A 19,164-nucleotide genomic window follows, 5' to 3' on the forward strand; every position below is an offset into this window, starting at 1 on the left:
TGGGTCCCCTGCTTGTTTGTCTGAACTCGGTGAGCTGCTGGGCTTGGTATTTATGCTCACGGTGGCGGAGGTGGTGGGAGGAGTAAGAGCACATAGGTGCCTGTCGGAGAGGGGCGTGGGCCGGCAGAGAAGGCAGGGCCACTTGGGGAGAAGTGTGATGTAATGCAAATTCCCCAAATGTTTTTTCCATGTGCAGATCCTGTTTTTGGGCACCCCTGCAACTCCTCAACTTTTACAACACATTTATGGCACCTGTGTGCTCCTCAATGGGAGGCCTGACTGGCTTCTGCAGAAGGGCGGCTACTCTGGGCACAGACATGTGGATGTGGTCAAGGTCTTGGCCAAGGGTCATGTTTGCACCTCTGGAAAAGGAGTTTCCACAGCTGTTCTTGACCCTGAGGTCTAAAAACTCCATTAGCCAACTGATTCTTATGACTGACAATCCTATTCAAGTTTAACAGTTTTTTTGGTCTGTATCTTAACATTATAAGTGGTGCTTTATTTGTCACACAGCTTTGTATGTTGTTTAGTGGGTTGTACCTTATACCACTGTAAACAAGGGTGTTGATGGTCAGTGCAAGTTTTCCTCTGTAGTGAGATGAGACAGGGATGACTATCATCTTAGTTAGTCGCAACTCATCCAGATCAGTAAGTCAGGCAGTTGAGAGTTTGACAGTTTGAACTTAGATGGAAAACTACCTCGGCCTTAGCACTCATGATTGACTACCTGTTCAGAGTAGCATACATTTGAAAATGTTCACTGACAATGGATGCCTTTTGAAGATGGCACGATTACGTTATTTTGGGCAGTTTTAAAGAATTACAGATTTGTATTTGTTTGCAAGCTAAATTGCCAACATTCTAATCCTAAAGCATCTAAACCAAAATGTTATATATGTTTGAAGTGGAACTTGACTTGTCACCCTGTCAGAATGACTGATCTGTAGGTGTCAGGGGTCAGTATCCCGGTATTTACTGTTACAACTTGTTGCATATGTGCATACTCTGTTTTATTCACACAGACCTTAAACAGGAGAATTTTCATATTCCTCACAATGTAGTTTTTATGCACTATAACCATTAATGGTTCTGTTAACTACAAACAATACACTTAATTGATACTTTCCCATATTTTATCATTTCAAATAATTTCAGTGGGCATATACTGTACATTTGGTATATGAAACTATTTGATCAACTGACTGATATTTAACAGACAGTTTTATTCAATGTAATCAGCACTCGCAACGGCAGAAATCAAACCTGGATCATCTGATTGTCTGTCAGTTACTTTACTGCTGCAGCTCTGCCATGCCCAACCAAGTCATCCAAATTTAATTGAAGGCCATCCAAAATGTAGAGTGATTTATAGTACAATTTTTGTGACTTTTACTTGTTTATAGAGTGATTGTACACTTTTAGGAGAAAAAAAGAAGTTTATGAACACATAAATGTGTGGCTTGTCATCAGTACATCCACAATTGTAATTTCCAATCTTTTAGCAGCATTGTTTATAAACTGGGGGACAGTCTTTTATGCAAATTAAAGAAATTAAACAGTGTATTGACTGTATCTACATTAATCTTGAAACCCAATAGCCCAATGAATCAGAGTGCTTTAATCATATTTATTATTATAAGGATGAAGAAAAGAAATGCATTTCCATGTATAGCCTGCTCCATGTGTATTAACCGCATAGCTGAAAAAAATGTTGGCAAAATGAATGTATAAACCTCGGTTAATAGGCGGGAAGTTACGGTAAGTGTTTACATGTCCTCTCATTAGCACATCAGCAGGGAGGACAACATTCCATGGTTCTGTCTGTAAACAAGATGCAGTTGCATGATAGATCCCAGCTGCCCTGTGGTAACAGATGGCACCACGACTTGAGATGTCTGGCCTGGTGTCACAGGATGTCTAGACAGTTATCGTTCATGGAGGAAAAGGTTCCAAGATTCCATCTTCAGAAGTAAAAACATTCATCATTGAGTGATTTATGGGTGAGAGAGAGAGACTCCTGCCTCTTCTTTTGTGCATGATCTGACAAGTTAACACATCTATTCACTCTACTTCCAAGCAGCTGTTTGGACATTTCTTTCTGTTTGGGGCGTGGCATTTGGACAGCATCCCTGTCTCCTCAACTCCTCAGCAGGTGAGTTGGGCACATGTACCCCCCCCCCCCCCATTTTGTGGATCCGCTTGCACCACACACCCCACCCTCGACCCACACTGAGACAGGAAGTCAAGCAGACTTGTTTATGAGGTGTTTGAAGCAGATGTTTACAATAGGGATAGCACAGTACAGTGATGGTGTCTTAACATAAACAAAAAATAAGAGGGTGGTGGTGGTGGTGGTGGTGGTGTGTGTGTGTGTGTGTTTGTGTGTTTGTGTTTGTGTGTGAGGGGGGCTCAGAGCCTCACACTAATCCTCTAGGGGTGAAATCAAAAATGGCCTTTGCACTCCCTGCCGTGTTATCAGAATGCTGGACAGCTCCATGGCTGAAATGATGATTTATCCTTTGAGTGTTTCCTGAAAGCCACCTTCCCGCTCAGAAGGAATTTTCCACAGGCGCACAACACAGTCCTTGTGCTTACCACTCTAGAAAGCAGACCACTGGATTTTTCTTACAGTCATAAAAGTGGTGAAGGATTGTTAATCTTGTTTTTCCTCCCCAATTCTGTTCAAGACGGGCATGTGATTTGCAGAAATCCAGGTGTGTAGGCATTGGTCAGGTGACCAATGAAAAAAGGAGCCCAGAAGAGATTGAGGCTCTTAAAGGAAATGGATATAAATGTCTGTCTTCATTATAGGCCATGCATCACAGCCCATACTTTACTACTAGTTCCATTCCAGCTGATGAAAGGTAGACATTATTAGTTTGACCCCAGATGAGTAAGAAGAAATGTGTTTTTGGTTTATGTAATTATGTAATATGGCTCTTGTGTAAGGGTAAGGACACTGGATTGTTGCTGCTTTATCTCAAAGACCGTCACTCTTTTTCACCATTCATGTATTCTTACAAAAGCATAACAGCCACTAGGCCAAAATGTGGCTGTCTGTTCTTCCACATTCTACATTCTTCCACATGAACAAGATGATGGCACCACTGAACTGAATCAACTTTGTGGACAATATTAAAGTGAAAGTAAGGAGTTTAATCTAAAGCCTGCATTAGCTAAAAGGCAGTAGACTTAACTTGACCACTAGCCTACCAGCTGTACAGTTAGCACAGATTGAAGCTAGCTGCAGATAGATTCTAGTGATGTCTTTAGTGTATTTAGTGATATGCTGTAAAACCTTTGGAAAACATGTTAATCATTCAGTGCACATACTGTAGGTGTGTAACTAGTGCTTCAACATATGTGATACATTTTCCAGAATGTTGCACAAGACTGTAGTTAACGGTGTGCTGGCCTGACTTATTGCGACTTTAACCATTGCCTTATGAAAGGTTTCTTTCTCAGACCACCATTCCCTGCACATGGTCATTATAGAAATGGCTGTGCTTATGAGTTTGGAATGCTAATGGATCTTAAAATACAATGTTTGTCCATTTTCAAATGTGCTTTCGGCAGTTATTTCAGTGTGTCGTGCTTCATGATTATGGTGATTATGATTAAAAGTGTGCTGGTTTTCAAACTGCCTATTGAATCTACCTGAGCCACTGTGCATTGTGTATAACATGAGGGGACTAATCTGGTTTCACAATAATGGTAAGCAATTAATTTCACAAGGCCTATAAATGAAACCTTCTTTGAATATAATTATTTTCGTTTCTTTTGTTTAATCTTTATTGTTTGAAGGAGAAAAAAAATGTTTTATGGCAACTGGTGATTTACAAGTCTTAGATATGCATACATCCAATGCTACTGGTCTGTTGGAGTGGACATCTAAGAGAAATGTCGTTTTTCACCATCCATATGAGTCTGAATATTTTTACAATATTTGTTGTGTTTATTATTGATCCTTGTGTCAACATAATTAAGACTTAATGTCAAGGACTTATTCTGATTGTGAAACTACCCCCACACAGGTTACAGTGGTGACCCAACAGCAGGTTGTTTTTTGCCCTGCCAGAATAAAGTGGGTGTGTGAATGGATTTTGCTTCATGAATTACAGGCTGTCTGGTATATGCATCAACCAGGTATATAATCAAGGAAATGAACAGGGTTTCTGGAACGTTGTTTATCCCACTGACACAATGCTGTTGTTCAATGGCAATGGCAAAGGTTTTTGTTGAAGTCACCATGGAATCATGATCAGGGCATGCACAAACTTAGTTGAACTGTCTGTCTGAGCAACTCCTCTCCTCCAACACTTTCTTGTTTTTTTTTTTACAGTAGGCAAGCTACATATTAAATGTATGGAATTTCAGTTAAACATTATGTATTTCCCTGTATTCATCTGTGGGTAAGTGGCTCTGTAAGTACAGGCACTGGACTTTCTAATCACAGTACAGTGTAGACAAGCTCTGACAGTCCCTATTATGTCATAACGGTAAAGAACTCCCCAGGTGGAGAAAGGGACTTGTCTTAAAACCATATTTATGAGTCTATAAGCGTGAGGGTGTGTTGACTCTATGTTTGTGAGAATGTGCTTGTGTCCGCTTGTAATCCATGTGCACATGTGTACAAACTTTGTTCTATGACTGGGCAGAGTATCAATGTCACATTCATAGTTGCAAGCAAGAACAGGGAGGAGTGCATGTGCAGATTATGTAACGTCCAACTGTTTTATTCATTTAAATGTTCAAAAACAAGCTGCTCTTGCTTCCTCTGTTGAAATCCCCACCAATTTCTCTCTCTCTCTCTGTATGTTTCCCATGATGCTATTAGATAAAAATGCAATATATTACCTAAAATACCCACAATGGATCACTCCCTCTTTCTCTTTAAGCTGATTGAAAATCCAGCTGTATTTTTATCAGTCCAGTTAAATCACCGACTCTCTCTATCCTTTTGTGTCTGTTGGCATTTAACGTTTTCCTAGAGGCACACCTAGTCAAGCAAGGCAGAGCGTATTTGCAACAAATGTCCTGAAAAGTCATATTCACTACCAAAGAGAGAGGAATTCAGTCAATGATGCTGATCAATCAAAGGGTTTATTTAACTCATCAAAACACTTCATCAAATCTCATCATGTATTAACATCACACCACCACTGCAACATGCGTGCGTGCGTGCGTGTGTGTTGCATCCTACTGTTGATGGTGTTGGTTGTCCCAGCTTGCGTGGACCACACTTAAAACCACACCCTGATTAGTGCCAACCTGAATGAAATAAAAACAGGACATAAGGACATAAACTACTTATAAATAAAAACATCACAAGAAGTTTTTATAAATTCTGATATCAGCACTCTCACCGGGTACTGCAGATGGAGATCAACCGGTAGCTAAATCTGGTACATTTCATCTTTTCCCCCTATGTGATTAATGCATTTTGTACACGGCCCCTGTAAAAATAAACTTAATACACTAAACTAAATCATTCCTGATAAATATGTAGACTCTTACACCTCCTAATGTACAGTGCAATGTGTCACAAATTAATTTACCCGATCATTCCAGCCAGTATGACTTGCTGTCCTTGGGCCCTAACACTGCAGAAATGAGCCTGACTTCAGAAAACAAACACACTGTGACCAACCACAAAAACTAATACATACAGTACAAACAACATATAAAACACAAAAATCCATAGACATAAGTCATGCACTTTAAAATAAATGATTTAAAACAGTCAATTTTATCAGTCGTCAACTACTAGTGATACTCCTATCTCACATTCCTCCAGTAGCACTAGAATAATATTTGTGCATGTATGCGTGCGTTTGTAAGGGCTCTTCTGCCCCGGGGACTGGATTGATGGACTGTGAAATGGCCGAGCTGGAGTCTCTACAGAGGTGAATTCTCTGATGAGAACTGCAGTCGACCCTGGTGACCCAGACAGGATGCGCCGTCCGGACATTCGTAGTTGTACAGGAGCCCTTGTCTGCTCTGGAGATTCACAAAGCAAAGAAGCATGTCCAGACTGGATCACGCAGGATGCAGAACTGCACCCCCCCCTACACACACACACACCTGTGTTTGTATTGTGATGTTCTGCCATGTGTCTCTACCATGTGACAAAGACCCATGCTACAAAAACACGTTTTTTTACTCATAAACAAACAGGCATGGTGCACAGACTAATAGTATAAGCACACCATGCATGACACATGAGTATAAGAAACATACCAAAACACTTAATTACACAAATACAACACATGTGTGACCTATATGTTGCCAGCATGACCCACACCACAGATGATCAATGCTGACAAGATCAGCACATATATACACATGTGAAAATGACTTTGATCAAATTTCACTTTACACGAGGGGGTCAACTACTCCAGCTAGATATGACAAAATGCCCAAAGTTCACTAGCTGCCACTAGCTTTACCAGCTGCTTTGGCCTTTGGTATCTTCTTAATTTCCCTACAAACAATATGGGGCAGCCGTGGCCTACTGGGGGGCAGCCTTGGCCTACTGGGGGACAGCCGTGGTCTACTGGTTAGCGCTTCGGACTTGTAACCGTAGGGCGCCCGTTCAAACCCCGACCAGTAGGCACAGCTGAAGTGCCCTTGAGCAAGGCACCTAACCCCTCACTGCTCCGAGCGCAGCTGTTGTTGCAGGCCACTTACTGCGCCGGGATTAGTGTGTGCTTCATCTCACTGTGTGTTCACTGTGTGCTCAGTGTGTTTCACTAATTCACGGACTGGGATAAATGCAGAGACCACATTTCCCTCACGGGATCAAAAGAGTATATATACTTATACTTAAACAGAGCTATACAAATCTGGTAAAGAAAAACTTACATGGTGAACACAACACTTACAACATTCATCTTATTTAGGAAACAAAACGTCCGAAGTTGACAGTTAAGCAGGAGAATGTATTTGTGCACTCAGTTATGATGAAATTGGGAGCTTTTAAAAGTAATGTGTGTGTAACATGTTCTACACGTGAATCAATAGAGCAGTCGGTGGTACCATGCCATGCTCTGTGACACGTGCTACAGTATGAGCAACACAAAAAAGCCCTTTACAAAGCCAGAGCATGCATGTGGACTTATCATCACTGTTTTTAAAGTGTCCATGTCCATGAAACAGAGAGGATAAAGCTTCTAGAAGAGAGAATTATATCTTCTTGTTTGAAAGATGCAAATCTTTACATAACATTTGGTCTAGCCATTTATATTTACATTTGCCATATGGTCTAAACCACCACTTTTTTTAAAATTCATCAAGTGACATTGCATTAAAGGAGAATTCCGGTGTGATTTTGACCTAAAGTGTTTTGAAACATGATACCGAGTGTGAACGTATGTCTCATAGCCCATCTCGGCTTGTCCCCTGCACTCCGAAATCTGGCGCTAGTTAGCCGATGCTACCAACAAGGCGGTCAATGGTTGTGCCTCGGCATCGGCATAGCCATGCAAATAAATCACTGTTTTACACCATTTACGAGGCTCAATGTATCTCCACACTTCATTGGCAGACTTCCAAGGGCCCTGACATTTAAAACGAGACATTGAGAACTTTGAAAAAGCACTGGTAGTTTACTTACAAGACGATATATACAGACAGTATCTTCTCGAAGTTTAGCGTTTGCAGCCATCTTGAATTTAGTCACGATAAGTCGAGCGACGAGTAAGAATGAACAGGTATGATAAGGGATCAGATTCCAAAAATAATTCCGTGGAAATGCATGGATTCCAGTTGCTGCTACTGGAAGAAACTGTAATCCATGCATTTCCACAGAATTATTTTTGGAATCTGATCCCTTATCATACCTGTTCGTTCTTACTCGTCGCTCGACTTATCGTGACTAAATTCAAGATGGCTGCAAACGCTAAACTTCGAGAAGATACTGTCTGTATAAATCGTCTTGTAAGTAAACTACCAGTGCTTTTTCAAAGTTCTCAATGTCTCGTTTTAAATCTCAGGGCCCTTGGAAGTCTACCAATGAAGTGTGGAGATACATTGAGCCTCGTAAATGGTGTAAAACAGTGATTTATTTGCATGGCTATGCCGATGCCGAGGCACAACCATTGACCGCCTTGTTGGTAGCATCGGCTAACTAGCGCCAGATTTCGGAGTGCAGGGGACAAGCCGAGATGGGCTATGAGACATACGTTCACACTCGGTATCATGTTTCAAAACACTTTAGGTCAAAATCACACCGGAATTCTCCTTTAACATTTGAAAAAAAAAAACATTTGATGTATGTTTGCTGCATATCCATGATTGTCCCCACAACAGCAAATGTACCCATCCTTATGACTGACTCTTCCGTTTCCAACTGGCTGCATTTTATGTGGTGAGAGACCAGGGCGGAGTATATCTAATATAAAACTGTGTGACCATGGTAGGACTGGGAACAGGGGAGAGTAGCTATAGGTAAAGTAGGGGCTAATGCATCTAGGGGGCTGAAAAACAAGATTTTGTGACAAACAACCTACATCTGTCCTCTGTGAAATACAGCTGCAGTTCCACTGATCTTGAGGAGTGTCTGCTTGGGTAGGATTACCACTTTGAAATCCTAAACACTTTGAGTCTAAAAAAGAACTGACCTAATGTGCACCTCACTGGCGTAGACTTGCAAACATATATTTTTGACCCTGATTATTTTGGACACCAAGAACCTTGACATCATACAGACAGGCCATCTTCTGTGACGCATCTGTGTCATGTAAACCATTTCCCTGAATAATTATTCTGTTTCCCAGAGGTTGAGGCAGAATAACTGAAGTGAAATGGCGATGCCTTGTCAATAAAATATGATGAATTTCATTGCATTGGTTTTATATGAATGCATGCAGAAGGGTACATACTCTCAGTTATCACAGTGTTGTATGAGGTAAAAAGCTAAGAGCAAAGAATTGCTATTGTTTGTGATGCTAAACGAGGGATTTTCCCCCAGAGTGTTCTTTTTATCATTTAGAGGTAAAAACAAATGTAAACCCTTTCTATGGATAGGGCTAATGGAGTAATTTCTTCAACACCCCGACATGTGAGCACTCCCTCATCTTTGTGTTAACACTGCCACCTAGTGAGTCCTACTGAGATGATATGGAGTGAAATACCTGTAGATATTGTGGTCAGATATCTCTCATCACTGTTAAGACCGGCCAAGTGTCTACTTGTTGAATGACAAAGGGATTCATATGTATCCAACAGCAATTTACATTAAGTCGACAGAATATAAATACCGAACATATTTTTGCTGGTCGCTCTGCGGTGTACGCATAACGCACCGATGTAGCATCATGAGTCACGATGAAGATGGCACGATGTAAACAGGAGGAGGCGGGTTTGTTATGTTGTGTGCTCTGCCTATAGGGTGTCTCTTCGTCTGCCTCATCATTACAGCTCTCCTGGCATTGGTTACATAACGCGTCAGTTCTTTCGCGCTGTGCAGCGTTACATTGTAATTAGTGCGGCTGCGTTAAAGAAAGATTAATCTGTCATTGGTGAAAATGGCTCTAGGATGAAGTCCTGACGCACAGATGTAGCTACGCGAATCGATGAAAATACGATTCTACCAGTAGGCTAGGCCATTCATTTAAGTCAACGGGGAGACAGGCAGGTGATGGTGCGAAATATCCCGTGAAAATACCAGATTGGATAAGCTTCTTGGTAAACCTGCCTGTTGTTTCGTCGCCCAGCACAGCACTGCAGAGGAGAATCACAACGGGTCAAGAGGACAGAGGCAACGGTAAGGCTATTTTGTTTTAGGCCTTGCATCGTCTATTTATTACGACAATGACACAGCGCTCTCGAGACGAGTGACATGGCCGCATCACCCATCATATTTTTAATATATCATTGTGTAGGCCACTACAATTTGTTTGTTCTCACATAGTAGGCTAAGCCATATTGCTTAGTCTGTATTATGCGTTATGTCCGAGCGCATTATTAGCTATGTAACACCAAAGCTCCCCAATGCCCTTGAAAATGTTGTTAATGTCGCGGTGGCTACCAACTGCGCAATATTCTCTTCATCTGTCTTCAGCTGAATCAACCATTGGTTTAGGACAGTGTGCGCCTAGATGACTACACATCCACCACCTCGGTAGCCTGGACCAAGATATCATTGCATCCTTTCTTTCTGCCCACGCACCTCGCGTTATCACTCGGCCAGCACCATGGGTAACCAAGGCATGGAGGATCTGATCCCCCTGGTCAACAAACTCCAAGATGCATTCAGTAGCATCGGCCAGAGCTGCAACCTCGACCTGCCACAAATTGCCGTGGTCGGAGGGCAGAGCGCCGGAAAGAGCTCTGTACTGGAGAACTTCGTGGGAAAGTAAGGACCAATTAAGCACACCGACGATTACACATGATTTTTCAATGTATGACAGCGAAGTGACTGGTCTAGGTTGGTAATCCGAAGGCTAGCAGAGCCACAGCCACTTGCGCGTGAATCTGCCCTCGGGCCCTTTCAATTAATCCAATAGAAACGGTTCTCTCTGAACTGTCTCCTTGCTAAGTCGCGAGAGCACACACAGGCTGCTCTTTTCCGAGTTTCCTACAACGGCTTATTTTTAACCCGGTCCTACACTGCATGAATATGTCAAGGGAGTTAGTATATGGGTTACACCGCCATCGTCGTAGCTTCATTAGCAGTTCCCCTGTGCATTATCAGCAGGGTCTCTGATGGCGTCACGGTCAAATAAGATCAAGAAAAGACTGCTGCGTGAAAGGCTGCCGCTGTTTAGATTTAATTCCAAATTAAACTCATCTAAACAGCCACATGGTTTTATTGTTTTGACCTTCCTGTGAAGTATAATGTAGCCTGTCATTTAATGCGCCGCCCAGTAGCTTGTCATTAATTAAAAAAAAAAAAAACGTTTAATGAAATGTTTACTTTAAACTGCTAATAAGTCCATTAGCCTATGTTAGTGGTCTGTGTATTGTTATGAGGCTTGCCGTCGGGTTTAGAGACGTAGGCTATTAACGTCTCCCTAAGCCCCATCAGTCACTAGTTGTCCACATGCTGTGCTATGGCATTTCTCACTGCGCTTACCTGTGGTCTCCCGTCCCCTCAGTCTATAGGAGGCAATGCAATCAATAGAGTGCTGACTGAATGAGATACTCATGGACACCCCTGCCCTCTAAGCACGCCAACTGTCTTATAATCACGGAGTAGGCATGAAAAAAGACATGAATAGGCACGGATAAAGACGTGTTATGGTCTACACCTTACATTAAAAGGATTTGTTCATTAAATAATGGATTATGGCTTATATGAGTGCTGCTGACCTTGAATGTTTAGCCTTTAATATAATCTATCATCTAAGTTGTTGTTTTTACTCACTACCCGAGGGACTTCCTGCCCCGTGGCTCTGGGATTGTCACTCGCCGACCCCTGGTTCTCCAGCTCATCAGTGCCACCACAGGTACACACACTGGGCACAACAACCCAACTCTGATTAATTAATCACGTTTTAGTTTAATTTAGTTTTTTAGTTTAGTGTATCTAGCAGCAAAACACACCCTCTCTTTTGGTTCATTTCATTCTCTGTCTCTCTGCCACACTGTCTCATTTACACACACACACACACACACACACATACACACACACACACACATGTTTCATAACTGATTACTGAATATTACTGAATACTAAATTCTATGATTTCCTTGTATGTGCAGAATATGCAGAATTTCTCCACTGCAAAGGAAAAAAGTTCACAGATTTTGATGAGGTGCGTCAGGAGATCGAGAACGAGACAGACCGTGTGACGGGAGCCAACAAGGGCATCTCGCCGGTCCCCATTAATTTGCGGGTGTACTCCCCTCATGGTAAGGCTCTCTCCTCTCTCAGGTTTACCTTTCATGTGCATGTAATACACAGCTTGTTACGCATGCAAAAACATCATGACCAACATCGCTAATGCTAACGTGCTTCTCCCTCTTCCCCAGTGCTCAACCTGACTCTGATCGACTTGCCCGGCATCACAAAGGTGCCGGTGGGGGACCAGCCTGCAGACATCGAGCAGCAGATCAGGGAAATGCTCATGCAGTTCATCACCAAAGAGAGCTGCCTCATCCTGGCCGTCACACCTGCCAACACTGACCTGGCCAACTCAGATGCCCTCAAGCTGTCCAAAGATGTCGACCCCCAGGGTGAGGAGCCAATTTGCCCCATCAGTGGGAGATATATGTATTCTCGGCCAAAGACCTGTACTATACCTTTAGATCACACAGCCTGCTCTAGTCATACAGTGTTGCATGTCTGGTCATTTCTTTTCCTTGTCATTGACTATGTTTATATGGACATTAATATTCCAACTATTGACCTTATTCAGAATAAGACAATACTGTGATTATGGGGTTTATAAACGTTGTTGATAGAATATTCCATTCATATTTCCGTTTACATGTAGCATAACATATTCCGATTATTACTAGCAAAGTCGGTTGATTCTGTAGACGTTTCTGCACTGAAAATTCGAATAGGATGATATTATGAAATGAAGGTGTACGCATACATACGTACGTAGGCAACACACCTCAATAATGCGACTAAGATCAGAAAACTTTACATGTCTGAATTTGATTATCGCTCGTTCTAACTATGACCTTATTCGGGTTAAGGCAATCAGAAAATGTTGTTTGCATGGCAGCGTCTTATTCGGAAGATTGTTTTAATTGGGTTAATATCGGAATATGAATGTCCATGTAAACATAGTCATTGAGAAAGGCTACCGTATCTGTAAACTGATTTAGTGCTGAGAAGCCCAATTGAGAATTACTCATGTAGATGATAGGGATTGAGTGTTTGCATTTTGTATATAGCCAGTAGGACAGTAGGTTGTGTTTGGTTTGTGATGTTAGCACATACTGTAGCTGGCTGTGGAGTGTGCAACATTCATTTGTTCTCATGGCTGTTGTGTGTACAGGTCTTCGCACCATAGGCGTGATCACCAAGCTGGATTTGATGGACGAGGGCACAGATGCCAGGGAGGTTCTGGAGAACAGGCTGCTACCTCTGAGGAGGGGTGAGGCCTTTTTGTAGAATTGAATCGATTGGTTTTCTTTTTTACTTTTTGATCATTCATTCCTATATTTCTTGTTTTTTTGTCTCCGTCTGTGCTGTCCCTGTGCTCTTCTCCCCTTTCTCAGGCTACATTGGTGTGGTGAACCGCAGTCAAAAGGACATTGAAGGCAAGAAGGACATCAAAGCTGCCATGGAGGCTGAGAGGAAGTTCTTCCTCTCCCATCCCTCCTACAGACACATGGCCAGCACCATGGGCACCCCCTACCTGCAGAAAGTGCTCAATCAGGTAAGAGGAAAAGGAAGATCTCTGGGTGTAGTATCAGACCTAAGCCTTGTGTGTGGATCATATTCAACTATATACACGATGAAGTAAGTAAATTAAGTAAATACTTTTCTGAATGTTCCTCACGAGGCTTACAGGTTTATGGCTATGGTTGCTGCTTATTATTCATGATTCAGCATACATTGGTAGCTTTAGAAGATGGAAGCTGGTTTTGCCTAGCCCGAGCTTTCTAAACAATGAACTCACCACCACACGTTTTTTCTCCTTTGGTTTTATCAGCAACTGACCAATCACATCCGAGATACGCTCCCAGCATTCCGGAGTAAGCTGCAGTCGCAGCTGCTCTCTCTGGATAAAGAGGCAGAGGAGTACCGCCACTTTCGCCCCGATGACCCTTCCCGCAAGACCAAGGCCCTCCTACAGTGAGTAGCCCCACACTCTGGCTTAGCTAGTTGATTGAATCTTTTTTCAGTTATTTTTTATGTTTTTTTTTTTTTTGCACTGTATATCTGGATCTTGCAACTACTATGAGCACAGGCCATGCTGCTGTTTTTGGTATTAAAGTCTATTTGGAGGCATGGTTGTGCTCTCCAAGCTAGTCACCTGTATGGTCAGTGATCTTGGTTAAGGAATGACAACTCAATATCCACCAGTCCAGTAGACACAAAGCGCTCAAGGGGCACACGTATCTGAGAGTCAAAGAGAGTCCGACTGAAATCTTTGTGCAGAAAAAGGCACCAGATCATTGACAGTGTGGTGTGGCTTTGTTTGCAGGATGGTGCAGCAGTTCTCCGTGGACTTTGACAAACGCATTGAGGGCTCAGGGGATCAGGTGGACACGGTGGAGTTGTCCGGAGGAGCCAAGATTAACCGCATCTTCCATGAGCGCTTCCCCTTTGAGCTGGTCAAGGTGGGCAGTGCCTGGCTGAGTAGAACTGTCTTCGGTCAGCCATTCATCTTATTAGTTGTTGTTGTTTCTTTTACCATTAACATACACTGTTTGTCTGCTTTTGGTTTTCAGATGGAATGTGATGACAAGGACATGCGTCGCGAGATCAGCTATGCCATTAAGAACATTCACGGAATCAGGTGTGTGTGTGTGTGTGTGTGTGTCTGTGTGTGTGTATATGTATGTGTGTGTGTGCATGTACATGTGTTTGTGTGAGTGTGTGTGTGTGTGTGTGTGTGTGTGTGTTTGTGTTTGTGTGTGTGTGTGATTGACAGTGAAGGACAGTAATGGTTAGCTCAAGGACAATTAGCCTGGAAGGCTTTTTAGCATGCAAGGTTGCAATAAAAGGTTTACTCAATGTTAGTTCTTGTCCAGTCCCCGCAATGCCACCTGTTAATGTTGTCCCTCCTCCTCCTCATCCCCCTCTCCTGCCGTCTCCCTCCCTCTGCCTGTCTATCTCTCATTCTAGGACAGGACTGTTTACTCCAGACATGGCCTTCGAGGCCATCGTGAAGAAGCAGATAGTGAAGCTAAAGGAGCCATGCATTAAGTGCATTGACCTGGTCATCCAAGAGCTTATTAACACTGTGCGCCAGTGCAGCAATAAGGTATCGTTGTTTCCCTGTCTGCTGCTAGTCTCGCGTAAAGGACATTTGTGATAGGATTTTCAATACATTCAGTGTTTTACGTAATCCCAGTTAATCTAAGGTTTTGAATTGATACTTGAGGCATGCTGCAGTTCATGGGCAGAGTATAAGCAGTGGGTTCACATCTGTTTACTTCCTCTCCTTCTCAGTTGGACACTTTCCCAAGGCTCAGGGAGGAGACAGAGAGGATTGTCACTACACATATCCGTGACAGAGAAAGTCGGGCCAAGGATCAGGTAGAACACACACACACACACACATACACACACACACACACACACACGCACGCACGCACGCGCGCGCGCACACACACACACACACACACACACACACACACACACACACACACACACACAGTCCCTAATCCATAAACCGCCAGTCATTTGCAAAGCACACAATGGCGAGATATTCTGGCAATCTATTTTGCACATTCTGTGAAGAGATAATCTCTCTACCTGACTCTGTTTTCAGGTTTTGTTGCTTATTGACATCCAGCTCTCTTACATCAATACAAACCATGAGGATTTCATCGGCTTTGCCAAGTAGGTGTCACGTCAGCGTTTACTGTAAAACGTCTAAAACACTACTGGACTCTGGTCACATGTGTGTACTTCTTTGATACTTTTATGGATAAGGATATAGCAATGCAGAAATAATAGCAGTACAACGTCAAAACACACATGGGAACAGCGAAAGTGTTGCTAATTGGCATTAATTTTTTCATGAGCAGAAGTTCTCTTGAGGGCTTATGTAAAAGCCTGGCAGTCTCTGAGACTTGTCACAGAATAATGACACTCCTCTCATTTGTTCCCCCTTCTTTCTCTCACTCCCCTCTCTCTGCTCTCGCCTTGCAGCGCGCAGCAGCGGAGTAGCCAGGCTAGCAACAAGAGCTCCGCGGGCAACCAGGTAAATGAGGCATGTCGTTTTGAGTTCTTGTGCGTTAGCACTAGTCCAGTGGTAGAAAAGTACATGTGTTTCTGTGTTGGTTGAATGCGTTAAAGGCCTAAGGACAGAGTGACTTTTGAAAGTTGGCCGAATCGACAGAATTAGGCATGGTTAGATCAGCAGGGATCAGGTTAGCTTTTGCTTTTATTCGGATTAAGGGTGAGATTGGGAGTTTAAAATCTGTTTGCTTAGCCAACTCTGCCCCTTTTTTTCCATGGGACCTCATTTATTTTGCCAGTGTCTAAACCACATACTCGCCAGCAGATCTGTCAGATCAGTCAGATCTGTTTTTGTCATCATGTATATGATGTCCTTGTGGTATATATTTTATACCACATGCACCCATGTTATTATTTGATTTTTATTTTTAATTTAAATTATTTCTCATTTCTTTGAGGCATGTTTAATACATTCTGAATGTACATTTCAATTCCGTTATTCTCTGTGTTTTCATTTTTTGGCTTTAATCCATCTTCTCTAGTTTGATTTACAGTCTTTTTTCATTGAGATGGTGGAAGTTCTTTTGTTCTTTATTTTGTTGACGTCGGCTCAGCCCAGGCTGTGTTCAGATGTCTTTGTAAACATCCCTCTGTGTGTCACCACGCTGCCCGCATGCATGCCATCCACAACCTGTCTGATCAGCTTTCCTTCTCCACCAGCCCGGCATGGGCACCCAGGTAAGTGTGCAGGCAGCCAGGACATCCTGGGCTGCTCCCTCGCTCACTCCCACACCCACAAATGCTGGAGAATGTGTCGATGCGCCCTCTAGTGGTCAATTTAGGATGCTGCATAGTTTTTCATTTGATGAGAGAATCCTCTCCTGACAGAACCACTTTGTCATGCCCCTATGTGTGTTTGATTTATAGAGCTGTTGTGTTTTTAGAATGTTGTCCCATGTCCACTGGTTGAAGGTGTGTTAGCTGGCACAAGTGGTTTTAGTTTTGGACATTTACAGTTGCGTGCGTGCATCACTATTAAGATTATTACTTTTTCACAATCCTATTGTTTGGGATTAGCCTTAGATGTACCACATGCTATGAGGTCAATTTTGAGGGGGGAAAATCTTGTTAACATGGTTCTCCATGTTAATATGGCCGCAGCATCCTACCCTAGAGTAGCGCTCCTCTCCCTAGTGTGCATCCAGCTGTACAGCTGTTAGGTCACACTCCAGTTGACCTGCTGGTGTTCCCCAAGCTGTAATACCCACTTGTGCTCTCTGTGAATGTTAGCCAGCTGATACTGCCAGCTGTTTTAATCCCTTCCTCCCTCCTCTCCTCTCCTCTTCCTTCCTCTCCTCTCTCGTCTCTCTCTCTGCTGTCCTGGGTTTAGGCCTCTTCTCCGCCTGCCTCTGGCATCATTGTAAGGCTCTGAGTGACTAGTTCTTATTAGAGGCACTTAAGAGGTTGCTCTCCTTTAGACGTGTACCGTGTTTGTTTGTGAAATGGTCTTCTTTTTGAAATGCAAAAGATTCACTTCAGATGACAGGCACACAGTGAGCCTCTTGTGTGTTCGGGGTCACGTAGGACACCAGCACGAGTGCTAGTCACGGGCGCACCTTACCACCAGGGTTTGACTGACAGCTGATAAGCCACTGAACACTTTCTAACCATCATGACTCACAACTCACACTGACACCACCCATCGCTGCAGTGTTGATATTTTGATGGGTGAACCTCACCTTTGCACAAAGCTTTAAGTATCACACGTTTTAGTAAAACATTGTGATTCTTTTGTAACTTTTTAACCCCTCACAAATTCAAGCACACAGTTTCCTGTTTTATTTTGGTTTATTTTGCACAGACTAACCTGCATTGCGTGGAATGGAAGCAAGAGGATGTGTGTATGATGCCTGTGGTGATGTGCACTCATGTGTGTTTCTCAAGAGAGGAGCCCGACCAAAAGGGCTTAGGCCCCGGACACTGGCACGCTCGACCCTTGAACTTTGACCTCTCACTCTGTGCCCCCTCCACAGGTAATTCGGAAGGGCTGGCTGACCATCAACAACATCAGCATTATCAAGGGCGGTGCCAAGGAGTACTGGTTCGTGCTGACGGCGGAGACTCTTTCTTGGTTCAAGGATGACGAGGTGAGACGCTATGAGCCGCAGGGACGTGTGGTGTGGGGTGATGGGGGTGGCATCAGTGTGATTTGCCTATGAGCCTATGAGCCTATGATCTCTTTGTGTCAGATTGAGTGTTCTTGTGGATGACAGACACAGAGAGAACGATGAGCAGACAGACAGAGAGGGAGAGTGTGTGTGTGTGTGTGTGTGTGTGTGTGTGTGTGTGTGTGTGTGTGTGTGTGTGTGTGTTTGCGTGGCATTGCGCAGCTGTGATCTGGGGCTGGTGGGCTGCTGTCTATCTGCCTGTCTGTGCCTGCTGTACAGGCTCCGGGATGTTCTGCACAGCAAGTGTAGACAGGCAGACACACAACAACTCCTCTGGTGTCACAGCCGCGGGTTCTTCACCACGTTCAGAGTCCCCTGATCAGAGAGGAGTTCTCATTCAAGCGCATGGATGGCATCCAATGGTCTGGGTAATCATTACTAGCTCTGCTAGACACAGTGCAGTAGTGATAGCCTCAGGTACCACAGAATCTACTGTTACATGTTGTATGTCTTCCCCATTTATTAAGGCAACCGTCATGTGTATGCACACCCTCATATACACACATACACACACACAGGCAGTGTCATGGTTAAGGTGGAGATTTGTTATTCTGTAGGAGCAGTTGAAGTTTGCTGGAGCTTTGATGCGTTTGTAAGGGTGTTTGCGTGTGTGTCTGTGTGATGTGTGTGTGTGTGGAGTGGACACAGGAGCATGGCCGAGCATACTGTAGGCCCTGCCACTAAACTATCTACTGCACCCACGGTCTGCCTGCTGCTGCCTTTATGAGGTCCCACACACACGTCTGGGTGTCTCTCCCCTCTGCACCTCTTCCTCCCTGTCTCTCCTCCTCCCCTCCTCTCCTCCATTTCTTCTGGGAGTTCAGGCATTCAGTTGTGGTCTGTGACCCAGCTGGAGTCGCCCCAAGTTAAATCAACACCCACACTCACACACGCTCACGCAAGGGCAAACGCACACACACACACACACACACACACACACACACACACACACACACACACACACACACGCATACACACACACACACACACACACACACACTCACACACACACACACACACACACACACACACACACACACACACACACACACACACACACACACGTGCATGCATATTCAAGTAAACATGCACAAAAGGGAAGACATCAAAAAGATTTCT

General features: G+C 43.5%; 1 protein-coding gene across 1 annotated transcript in view; it reads left to right on the forward strand.

Moving 5' to 3' along the window:
• The first annotated feature begins 9,630 nt into the window (after positions 1–9,630).
• The window catches only part of dnm3b (dynamin 3b), a 17,440-nt gene continuing 7,906 nt past the window's right edge, over positions 9,631–19,164 (forward strand). Inside the window, exons 1-15 of the mRNA XM_076295361.1 lie at positions 9,631–9,766; positions 10,064–10,357; positions 11,377–11,450; positions 11,707–11,856; positions 11,977–12,180; positions 12,957–13,055; positions 13,180–13,340; positions 13,617–13,759; positions 14,112–14,247; positions 14,359–14,426; positions 14,756–14,894; positions 15,083–15,169; positions 15,405–15,475; positions 15,788–15,839; positions 17,851–17,964. Coding sequence (XP_076151476.1) covers positions 10,197–10,357; positions 11,377–11,450; positions 11,707–11,856; positions 11,977–12,180; positions 12,957–13,055; positions 13,180–13,340; positions 13,617–13,759; positions 14,112–14,247; positions 14,359–14,426; positions 14,756–14,894; positions 15,083–15,169; positions 15,405–15,475; positions 15,788–15,839; positions 17,851–17,964 — 1,659 coding nt within the window. The 5' untranslated portion in view covers positions 9,631–9,766; positions 10,064–10,196. The remainder of the gene's footprint in view (positions 9,767–10,063; positions 10,358–11,376; positions 11,451–11,706; positions 11,857–11,976; positions 12,181–12,956; positions 13,056–13,179; positions 13,341–13,616; positions 13,760–14,111; positions 14,248–14,358; positions 14,427–14,755; positions 14,895–15,082; positions 15,170–15,404; positions 15,476–15,787; positions 15,840–17,850; positions 17,965–19,164) is intronic.

The sequence above is a fragment of the Alosa pseudoharengus genome, unplaced genomic scaffold (genome assembly GCF_046254945.1).
Source record: "Alosa pseudoharengus isolate Yale_2024_CS ecotype anadromous, Long Island Sound unplaced genomic scaffold, YU_APseudo_1.1 YU_APseudo_1.1_scf_2, whole genome shotgun sequence".
In the NCBI taxonomy this organism is placed as follows: Eukaryota; Metazoa; Chordata; class Actinopteri; order Clupeiformes; family Clupeidae; genus Alosa; species Alosa pseudoharengus.